Raw genomic sequence first — 12035 nt, 5'->3', positions numbered from 1 at the left:
CTGCATTGGGCTCCTCACTCAGCAGGAGTCTGCTTAAGGATTCTCTCTCTCTCTCCCTCCCCCTCTGCCCCTGTCCCTGCTTACGCATGTACTCTCTCTCTCACATAAATAAATAAATCTTTAAAACATAAAAGAAAATGTGATACCTGAGTTTGCTCTGTGGTTTCAAGCCCCCAGTGGAAGCACTCAGCAGCCTAGTGTTCCCGAAGCCCAGAGAAGGGGGTCTGCTCAGAGATTCCAGGGAGGGACTCTTCCGAAGATAAGGGTCTGGTTTCAGGTCCTCACTCCTTCCCTTTAGAAGATCTGTGTGAACAACAACATAATTACTTATTCCTGAAGAAGAGAAACCTGACTGATTATCACAGTTTCTTTTTAAGTACAATATAATTCTCATTTTATTCCCAAGTACAAATATATAATAGATACAGATTTATAGATGGAGTTTAAGTAGCAAAAATACAAATAGGGACATGGTTTTTAGAAATGATTCTCCAGGGAGGACTGACTACATGATTCAGAGACTAATGCCAAATTGGCCCCTTATACAAAAATTATGATGAATTTCAAGATGGTGCCCACAGAGCATTGAACCAAAGCCCTTCTAAGTGCCCTGCACAGGTCATACCCCCTCAAGAGCCAGCCCTGTTCCCAAGTAAAACACTCTGTTTTAATCAATGGGCATCTAATGGAGAGAGCTGGCAGGAAGATGCCCAATGGGATTTTCAAGTCACAGGTGGCTGCCAATGAAAAGCTGGGGACCAAAAATGTTAACTATTTTATAAGAAAAAAAAAAAGCCATTACCATCATAGGGTCTGGCTTGCTAAAAATCAGCGAACATAATTCTTTGAAGGCTCCTCTCTGCTGTTATTATTAGGAGTCTAAACAGGTTAATGAAACAGGCTGACTCCTCCAGATGACATTTCTTCAAGGGCCACCAGAGTACAGGATGGGAGAAGATTTCGTGACTGTCTGGTTTGTGCTGACAGAGGCAATGAGAGCTCAGGGACCCAAGTGACTTGCTCAATGCTACACGACAGGCTTCTGTGACCCGGCTGAGCCTGTGGTCGCCTCCTATGACACCATAAGTAGTCATGGAAGAAAACAATACTTGTATGGCTAAGAGCCACCAATTATGGGTAGTGAAGTGGGGAGTGAGGCTAATTAGCTTGGGAGAGCAGAAAGAAAACAGTGCTTACATCGCTGAAGAGAACAACAAAAACAGAGCATTAATCCCATTTTGGCAGCTTCTGATGACCTCAATGCTGGCAAGGCTAGCCTGAAAGCAAGCAGTTTTTACCATGTAATCCTTTTTTAGTATAGTAAATAGAATCACCTGGGGTAGACAGGTGCCCGGTGGGGCAAAGAGGGGGTGCTGACAATAAACTGTTTACTTCAGGGCAACAGATACTGTGTGGTTGGAGCGCCAGCATTTAGCTTGTGGATTAAAACAACAGCTTCTTCACACAAAAGGTAAGGTGGGAGGAAGAGAGAAGACACAAATATTATGACCAAAAACTCACCAAGTACACTTAAAGATGGTTAAGATGTACGTTTTATGTTATGGGTATTTTAACCATAATTACTGAAAAAAAAAAAAAACCTTGCCTGGGTATACATCACCACACATATAACCAAGTCACCCCCAATTTTCCACTACACAGCACGTGTGCAGAATTCAAATCAGGAGGGTTTCCGACACCCTGTTTTGACCTCCCTTCCATTTCTAGGAAGAGGGTGCTCGGTTTACACAGAAATAAAAATCCGCTCTACTTGAATTTCTCACCTGTAAAATATAGGGGATGGACCGAGGTAGTCTTCAAATTCTCAAAATCAGTGTTTATCTAAGTCTAAAGTCCTCTTATTCCATGAAAAAGAAAATGAAATTCAGAAGTGAAAAAAAAGGCAGGGATGGGGTAAAAGACTTCCAGCCAAAGGGTGAAACTTCTCTCACAGAAACAACTATTTTAAGAATAAACCTGATTGTGTTTGACCATGATCTAAAACAAGTACAGTGGGAATGCTTTTTGATTCAGTTAACTGTGTTACAGAAGTTTTATCTGATGCTTAGAAACAAAGGATTTCTATCTCTGCAATCTAGATTTCTGGCTTTCTTGCCTTCTTATTGGCACCAGTAAATAATTCACTAAGTGTTCTTTTTATCTTTTTTGTTTCCTTATAGTGACCACAGGGTCATATACATAAATTTCTAAGATATGTATTTGGGACTAGCTTAGCGTGCTGCTAATGTTGCTTTGTTCTGACAGGTGAACTCTTGGGAAAGGGAACAGAAGCTAAGGTAAAGGCCAGCCCATCCACAGAGCTCACCCCATACCCACCCAGCTGTGTTCCCTCAGCCCCTGGAATGACCCTATGAGGTAGACAGCACTCTTTCTATTTCAGAGATCAAGAAACCGCAGCCCAGGGTGGTGGAATAATGGGCTAAGCCGCACCGTGGATGGAAGTGGCAAGATGCAAACCCATCCCTGCCGTCCCCCTTCCTCCACTGGCCCCCAGCACAGGAGCCACAGTGGGGCTGACAAAGTGACACAATGGACCGTGGATTTCAACCACAACTTCATCATCAGGACCTAGATTTTAAAAATACCTGGAGTAACTCAGGAAGAAGACTACATTCAAATACAAAGACATCACTACAGAGGCATATTTTAGGAATTGTAGAAGCCATAGACCTTCAGAATCAGAGATGATTTTTTTCTAAAAATAGCTACTTTTAAGGATGGTAAGATAGTTTCTTGAGAGTCAGTAAAAAGCAAACAAAAAAGTTAGACATTCCTCCCAAATGCATACACACTGGGAAGGACAGCTGGTAGGAAATCAGATTTGTCCATAATGTGAACACTTAGGGTCTTAAAATTATTTGAAATCAATGCCACCGACCATTTTTCTAAGCTCGGTTTCAGGCAAAGTAGAAAAGTTAATCTCACAAAACGGTAAGTTGGAAGTATATGCTGTCTGAAGTATTACCTGAAAGGGGAAGGTCTGGAAGATCCAAACGTTGAGTCACACCTTTGCTGGCTGGCCGAACACTGTTGTATGTTGAATGCCTCTGAAAAACCAAAGCGCATGCCGCCATAGGTGAGCTTGTGACACCAGGAACAGCATAAACAAGGTGTGTGCCTGCATCCACAAAACGGTTCTCAAGCTCATCAGAATCACCAGGGGGGGCTTTTTTTTTTTTAAAGATTTTATTTATTTATTCATGAGAGACACAGAGCGAGAGAGGCAGAGACACAGGCAGAGGGAGAAGAGAAGCAGGCTCCTTGCAGGGAGCCTAATGCGAGACTGGATCCTGGAACTCCAGGATCACGCCCTGGGCTGAAGGCAGGCACCAAACCGCTGAGCCACCCGGGGATCCCTGCTTTTAAAACAACTTATTTATTTGAACAGGTAACAGATGCAATCGGCAGAACCCTCAAAAGGCACAGAAAGGACATAGAATGAAAAGAGTCTCCCTTAGTCTCCCATCACCTAGTTCTACTCCTTGGGGGTAATCACTGTTAATCAGCTTTGTGAGTAACTTTCTGAATACACCTTATACATGTATTCAAGGAGGTGTGTAAAAATACTGATTTTTTTTTTTAACGGCCAACAGGTATACAGAAAGATGTTCAATTTCACTCATCACTGGGGAAGTGCAAATCAAAACCACAATGAGCTATCACTTGACACCTGTTAGGAGGGTCATTATCTAAAAAAGAGAGAGAAAGGGAGAGAGAGTGAGAGAGAGAGAGAGAAAAGGACAAGTGTTGGCAAACACGTGGAAAAATTAGAATTTCTGTGCACCCTTGGTGGGAATGGAAAATGATGCATGGATGGAATGATGGAAAACAGTAGGGAATTTCCTCAAAAAAATTAAAAATAGAGCTCCTCTATAATCTAGCAGTCCACTTCTGGGTATATATTCAAAATAATTGAAAATAGACTCTAGAAGAGATTTTCTGGATTCTCATGTTCATCACAACACTACTCATAAATAGCCAAGGAGTGGAAACAACCTAATTGTCCCTGGACAGATGAATGGATAAACAAAATGTGGTCTATATATACAATGGAAAATTATTCCGCTTTAAGAAGAAGGAAATCCTGTCACATGCACTATAATGTGAATGAGCCTGGGAGGATGGTTATCTGCTACTCTGGGAGGGACTGCATTTGTGGCGGTGGGGACCTAAAGGAGACGCTACATTTTGACAGGAGTAGTAGTTCTAGGCAACCACTCAGAGGAAGATTCCCTGATTCTGGCAGAAATACAAGTTCCTTTCATGGGCCAACTTTGAGATGTTCCAGGAACCTTTCCTGGAAGTATAGTGGAGACTAGAGCTCTCCCAGTATTCGATTCCTTTCTGCATGACAAGCCAGTGACTGCCGATATTTGCAAGTTAATGGTGATACAATCTCATGCAGAAACAGCCCCTTAAATGGGCAAAAATTGACAGAAGGAATTTCATCGTATTGTTTTTGTAATAAGGTGAATTCAAAACCACCTAAATGCCCATCAAACGAGGAGTGATTAAATAAATTACCACACATTACACAGTCTTTAAGAATACATTTCTCCAAATACTGACATTTAAAGATGTCTCTGATACATTCTTTCATTCATTCGACAAATATTTATTGAGCTTCTAATATGATATAACGATGTGCCAGCCACTGTTCCAGACAAGAGATATAACAGCAAGCAAAGTATAAAAATCCCTGCCTCCTTTGGGCGTGGAGTCTGCTTAAGATTCTCTCTCTCTCTCTCTCTCTGCCCCTCAAACCCCTGCCCACAGGGGCACACATGCACTCTCTCTTAAAAAAAACACCCCCCCCAAAAAAAAACCTGCCCTCAGGGATTACATTCCAATGACAAAGTGAAATAAGTCAGTATCTGAACAATGTGTAGTGTAAGATTTACACAATATAGAAGATTTAGCAGATTTTCTCTCCCCCTATACACACACACACACACACACACTTTTATACTAAAAAAACATCTAGAAGAATACACAAGCCATAAACAGTGGTTATTTCTGGGGCTAGGGAGCAAGGGAGACTTTTAACTCACCCTCTCTTACACTGATCAGGTAAATGTAACATTAACCTAATGCTAACAGAGGTCAGGATGATGGCTACCTTTTTTTTTTTTAATATTTTATTTATTTATTTATTTTATTTTATTTTTTAAAGATTTTATTTATTTATTCGTGAGACACAGAGAGAAAGAGGCAGAGACATAGGCAGAGGGAAGAGAAACAGGCTCCATGCTGGGAGCCCAATGTAGGTCTCCATCCCAGGACCACAGGATCACAACCTGAGCTAAAGGCAGGCACTCAACAACCACTGAGCCACAGGCAGATGCTCAACCACTGAGCCACTCAGGCATCCCAAGAATGAGAACTACTTTAAGAAATTACCCACTGGGTGGTGGCATGAGGGGGCCTTCTAAGTTGATGAAAATGCTTTATCTTGCTGTTGGCTACATGAATGTGTATGTACAGAAACATTCAAACTGTGTTTAGTTAAAAGGTACGTGTTCTACTTTATACAAGAAGTATACCTGGTGGTGTGTACCTGTTCATAAGGGCCAATTGTTAAATCTTCAGGAATCTTGCCAGCTGGTTTTCAATATAGTCACTATTAAAATTGAACTATATTAAAAGCAAAAGAAATAAATACTCAAAACTCACTGCTTCCTAATTATTATACTTCATGTTATGATTGGGGTTATTTACATGTACTCTGCCTGTATCCTAGAAATATCCTATGATACCATCTCTTCTCAACTCCACGTTCACTGATGTCAGGGGGCTAGCTTGATGCTGGCAAGGATGGGGAATATTTACACTGCAGAAACTGGCAAACATCACAAATCCCGGCTTTTCCCCTGCAAAGGGGCAGCTGTTAAACATTTTATCAGCAAACGAATGTGTACTACTCAATGAAAATAAGTCAAAATGAAGCAGGATTTGTTTCAGTTTCATTAAATAAACTTGGTAATTATAAAAAAATTACTGCTTTATGTATGTAGTAGTACAAGATATCTTCTATTGGGCCGGCGGGATCAAGGGGATCAGGAGGCACCAACAAAATGGTGGCGGACCCTCCACCTTGTTGTCCCCACCTCAGAACTTTCCCATCACCAGCAGACCACTGGAGGACAGGTCATCAGGGGGAGACTGGACCTATGCAGGAAACCTGAACCGTACTTTACCCAGACTCCCTATAGGGGCATGGGCAGTTATTGCCCCAGTAATACCGATTTCACCAGTAATATGCCTAATACCTATCACACCCATACAGACACACAACCCCTTCCCCCCACCCCTTAAAAAGCCCGCTTGCACTCCCCGGCCCGCGACTTCCCCGCTCTCTTCCTCCCCTCCAGGCCCATAGCTCACCTGAGAGTATGTCTCATTAAAAGCCTGTTTTGCAAACTTTTGCCTGGCCTCTCTATTTTATTTCACTACCAATCAGATTAAACCTGACCTTTGGTGCTGAAACCCCTGAGGAGATCGAGGCCCCATGCTGGTGGGGAGCCTTTCTCTTCTCACCACCAGGCTCAATGCCTGCTGGGGGTACTTTTGACTAAACCTGACATCTTCAAGGGCAAAAAAAGTAAAAACAAGAAAAATTTAAAAGCTCCCCCAAAATACACGTTTTACTAAGGACTAAAAATGCATACTTGTGAATGATATTACCCTTGGCTTGGCAGGAGCTGTGTGCTGAATGTTACTGATAACATTGACAGTTCTGGTCTTAGAGAATGAATGCCAAGAGGGGCCTCTAGCTAGTTCAGTTGGTGGAATGTGTGACTTTTGATCTCGGGGTTGTGAGTTCAAGCTCCATGTTGGGTACAGACATTCATTCATTCATTCTTTATTAATTTAATTTAATTTAATTTTTTTACAGACATTTAAAAGGAAAATCTTTAAAAAAAAAAAAAAAGAAAGAAAGAAAAGAAAAAAAGAAAATGCCAAGAAAGGTCTGATCTAAAACCTTCAGAAGAAGGGGATTCCTGAGTGGCTCAGCAGTTTAGCGCCTGCCTTCGGCCCAGGGTGCGATCCTGGGGTCCCAGGATAGAGTTGCACATTGGGACTCCTGCATGGGTCCTGCTTCTTCCTCTGTCTGTGTCTCTGCCTCTCTCTCTCTGTCTCTCATGAATAAATAAATAAAATCTTTAAAAATAAATAAATAAATAAATAAATAAATAAATAAATAAATAACCTTCAGAAGATGGTCAAGGTAATACAGATTACATACAACTCATGAACTCTACAAATTTATAAATTGTAAACATTTTCTTTCCCAGAGGTACTTTAAAAAACAAAACCATTCTTTGAGAAAAAGATCTAGTTCAAGATCCACTTCTGGTAAAAATTATTATCTTCAATGAACTGAACACTTTAAATGTATCTTTTGGGGAACAAAGTGTCATTAATAAATTGTATGAGGTTTATGGTGTTTCTCTCAGACCTTTATCAGGCCTCAGAATCATAATTTTAACACAAATTTCGTTATTATTATTCTAGACTTATTAAAGATGATGTTCGGAAAAAAAAAAAAAAAAAAAAAGATGATGTTCGGAGGGCAGCCTGGGTGTCTCAGCGGTTTAGTGCTGCCTTCAGGTGGGGGCGTGATCCTGGAGACCCGGGATCAAATCCCACGTCAGGCTCCCTGCATGGAGCCTGCTTCTCCCTCTGCCTGTGCTTCTGCTCCCCTCTCTCTCTGTCTCTCATAAATAAATAAATAAAATCTTAAAAAAAAAAAAAAAAAGTTCAGGCACTTGGGTGGCTTAGTCAGTTAAGTGTCTGCCTTGGGCTCAGGTCATGATCTCAGTGTCCTGGGATCGAGCCCCATGTTCTACTCCCTGCTCAGTGGGAATCTGCTTCTCCCTCTGCCCCTCCCCCTACTTGCGCTCTCTTTCTCTCTCTCAAATAATTAGAGTCTTTAAAAAAATAAAATAAAAATGATGTTCAATGTGCCTCAAAAAATAAACCAAGTGGTTTTCGCTTCCCCTTTGTTGCCTGGGCATTAGTCACCATTGTGGTTCTGCATGGCCCAGACCACCACCCACATTTCCAAGGGCTTCAAAATACCTGCATTGGGGAGACAGCAGCAGCGGGAGCAGTCCTCACTGGAATCCCACTCAGGGGGCTTCTGGGGCCTTTATGGACAGAAATATTCTGTCCGACTCCACCTGCCAAGAAAAGAGAAGGGAACATTTATATGTTGTTCTAGTTCCAAACAGCAGAGTAGTTCCTGATTTGTTACTGTTTTGGTGACTATAAAAGTATCCTGTGCTGCTTATAAGGTATTACATTTCCTCTCATCTCTTCTCTAGACTGTTGAACTGGGGGGAGGAGTTGCTTAAATGAGGGTTGGTCTGAAATGTGGGACAGACAGGGCACAAGAAAGAATGTGACGAGGCATCTATGGCAAGAAGGAACAGGAGTGGGGGGCGCCTGGGTGACTCAGTCATGATCTCAGGGTCCTGGGATGGAGTCTTGCACCAGGCTCCCTGCTCAGTGGGGAGTCTTTCTTCCTCTCCCTGCAGCTCCCCCTGCTTATACACTCTCTCTCTCTCTCTCTCTAATGAATAAATTAAAAAAAAAAAAAAACTGTTTTTTTTTAAAAAAAAAAGAAGGAACAGGAAAGCTCTTACACAAACCATTACTGTTAATTTGTTTCCCATCTTCAGGACCAAATGCAGTCACTAGGCTTTCGTATCTTTTACTATTCGTAGTCTCTTCTTCTTTTTTTTTTTTTTTAAGATTTTATTCATTCATGAGAGATACAGAGAGAGGCAGAGACATAGGCAGAGAGAGAAGTAGGCTCCCTGCAGGGAGCCCAATGTGGGACTCAAGCCCAGGACCCTGGGATCACCCCCTGAGCCAAAGGTAGATCCCTCATGATCTCATCTTAATCTGAGTTGCAAACTGTTTTAGCCAAGACAACCAGGCACATCCTAACATTAGCTATTACTCCAGTCTCTCTAGACCACAGGAATAACTGTTGTGATTGACAAAAGAGATATATTGTTATTTTGGACAAGTGCATATTTGGTTTCTTCTATTTACTGTATTTATTGTGTATATAAGCTGCATTTTTCTCATATATGTAGTTTACAGTGAAGAGGAGGTGAACAGTGAGCCAGAGAAATGTTTATAGAAAAATCTAGGGGGGCATGTGGGTGGCTTAGTCAGTTAAGTCTACCTTTTGGCTCAGGTCATGATCTCTCGGTCCTGGGATTGAGCCCTGTGTTGGGCTCCCTGCTCAGCAGAGGCTGCTTCTCTCTCTCTCACTCTCTCACTCTGCCCCTCCTCCCTGATTGTTCTCTCTATCTCTCTCAAATAAATAAATAAAATCTTTAAAAAAAAAAAAAACAGAAGAGAAAAGGTTGGGAATGTATCTAGATTGGGGATGACAGGTAAACACAGGTGGTCTACACCAAGACCAGGCAGAGAAAAGTCTAACAGCTTGTTGCAAAGGGAGGAAGGCCAGGGGTCCAACAAGAGAGCCAAATGCACAGACCCAACACCTTGTTTCCTAGGAAATGAAGCCTCTGGTTAGTCCTGCTCTGTCTCATGAGACGCTAAGAAGGAAGTGGAAGTAACCTGAGTTTAATGGAAACAAAGGCAGAAAAGGAATGTGGCAAGTCTGGAATTAAAGCTATGTAAGAGCTGGAAAGAAAGAGATGTATTAATACGTGAGCCAGACTCCTGACTGTCATCCTCCTAGAGCTTCAGCCAGGTTGTGGTCAAGTCTCTTGGATACAGTGGCTCCATGTGGAATGATCTAGACAAAGCTCTTGTGGTTGCATCAACTCGGGCCAGTTGGAGTAGAAACAGGCTTGATATGTGGGGCCATGGTCTGAATTTGAGTTTTGCTCATGAGACAAAATATTGAAATACCTGGACGTCCCAAGTCAAATGACTTGATAAGGGACTTAACGGTGGTTGCAGATTCTGAAGGTGTTGGAGATGTTCTGTTCATGTAGACGCCATGCCACCGGCTGGGAGCATCAACCTCGGGAGGTTCTGAATCTTCGTTCACAGGTCTGAGTGGTAAAGAACACATAAAATTTAAAAGGTGGGGGAAGAGACAAGGATGAGAATAGAACCAATGTGGAGGAAACAAACAACTCTGGAAGGAGAATCCCAGATATAAAAGCTTTGCCTCTTACAGGAAATAATAGAGGTATTACTCTCAATTTTTATCAGAGACATTTTGGCCAGAAATAGTATTTTTAGAAGCAGAGGGACTTGATATTAAGCTCTAAATAAAAAGGATGTTATTCTACTTTGCATATTATAAAAAATATTGTTTATCATAAATATTTAGCTTATGGTGGATATAATGGATTGGCTTCTTGGAGTGTATATTCCAACCTTCGTTTGGCACCCAGGGGTTGTAAAGTTGTCATCTCAGGACTCTCCTGCAGTGAGGAGCTCACACATGACTTATGTTCTACCCATCAGGAAGGTGAGGGCAAGACCTGGACCGGGACCTGAGTCAGGTAAGGGAAGCAGAGCACAGGGCATTTCCTGTTGAGGTAAGACTGTAGCAGAGGCCGAATGCTTCTGCTGCTGGTAACCGAGGAGGGAGCTTTTCAACAGGGCAGCTGACATCCTGATTTTAAGGCTCCCCTGATAGCCAGTTCTGTGTTGTGGCTCTGGGAGATATTCCTGGAAACTCAGCCTAGAGTCCATTTCTTCAGAACCTCCCAGCAACCCTGCAAGCTGCTTAATGCCTTTCTGTTTAAGCCAACTAGATAGTGATCCACTATGTGCAAGAGGATCCCAACTCAGACATGATCTACCCTTCAAGAGGGAAGCAACCCTGCGATGCTGTAGGTGGCAAAGCTTCTGCTCTCACTCAAACATTCCTGGTAAACTCTTCCTATGGATTCTAACTTCAAGCACAGACTCATGAAAGAGTCTTTTAAAGACTGATCATTTAAAAAAAAAATAAGACTGATCATTTGATTCAATGCTCTTATGCAAGGCATCCTCATCCAGGACATGTTAACATGTCATTTAATCTACCTGTGAACAAGCCAAGGCAAGATCTCTCAGCCTCCTGATTTCTACAGCATTGCTCTTTTTATGATAGCCAACTGCCACCAACTGTTTTGCAAGAAGATGACTTATTTATGAGAATGGCTCAGGGCAGCCCTGGTGGCTCAGCGGTTTAGCGCCGCCTGATCTTGAAGACCCAGGATCGAGTACCACCCAGGATCGAGTACCACGTCAGGCCCCCTGCATGGAGCCTACTTCTCCCTCTCACCTGTGTCTCTGTCTCTTCTCTCTCTCTCTTTCTCTCTCATGAATAAATAAATAAAATATTTTTAAAAAAGAACTTTAAAAAAAAATCTTAAAAAAAAAAAGAATGGCTCAGAGTATTTCTGGAAGTGTATTTTAATAAGGTCAATGGAAGTTTAAAATATCTACTTACTGATCTTTTTGGAATCAAACTAGCTACTTACAAGCTTCTGTGGTTGAATTTACTTGCTTTTAATTCTCAAAACCTCCTTCTACTGTTCTGCGATCAATGTGAACAGAAGAGTGAAGCAGAATTTCAAATACACTTTTGTCTCCATAGCCCCTTCTTTTGAGAAAAAAAAAAAATTCAATAAGCTGATGACTTCTCTGAAAGAAAGTATCAGGAATTTCAGAAACTGGTAGGGAGCTGGGTTTGAAAAAAATTTTTTTTAATTGAGTAAGTTTGGGTTTTGTATTTTCCCCATTATGTTATGCAGTATAAAATCAGGTGTAGAATATGCAGAAAGACATGAAATCAGGTTGGGTATAAGCAGGGGAAAAAAAATCTCCAATTTCTGAACCAGCCATTCCAAAGAAGGTTAGAAACAAAGTGGGCCACCTCCTCACCTGGCCATTTAAAGGACCAGCTACCAAGGGTTTTGCAGAAACTCAGGGTACCCTTCAAAGGAAGATCTTTTCTAAAAATTCACTTTCATCTCTTCCTTGATAATTTAATGAAAACAATTCTACATCTGCTAAAGTGTTTC

The 12035-nt window shown here is 41.7% G+C and overlaps 1 protein-coding gene across 8 annotated transcripts in view; it reads right to left on the bottom strand.

The window, feature by feature from the left end:
- Positions 1-12035, bottom strand: part of SPECC1 (sperm antigen with calponin homology and coiled-coil domains 1) — a 280020-nt gene that overhangs the window by 68364 nt on the left and 199621 nt on the right. For all 8 annotated transcript variants that reach the window (XM_072820972.1, XM_072820971.1, XM_072820970.1 and 5 more), the window contains 4 exons: positions 9919-10064; positions 8104-8204; positions 2987-3068; positions 147-303 (listed from right to left, as the gene is read on the bottom strand). In XM_072820972.1, the coding sequence (XP_072677073.1) occupies positions 147-303; positions 2987-3068; positions 8104-8204; positions 9919-10064 (486 nt within the window). The remainder of the gene's footprint in view (positions 1-146; positions 304-2986; positions 3069-8103; positions 8205-9918; positions 10065-12035) is intronic.

The sequence above is a fragment of the Canis lupus genome, chromosome 3 (genome assembly GCF_048164855.1).
Source record: "Canis lupus baileyi chromosome 3, mCanLup2.hap1, whole genome shotgun sequence".
Taxonomy (NCBI): Eukaryota; Metazoa; Chordata; class Mammalia; order Carnivora; family Canidae; genus Canis; species Canis lupus.
The sequence above is the reverse complement of the archived record's forward strand: the minus strand, read 5'-3'. Positions and strand labels throughout refer to the sequence as shown.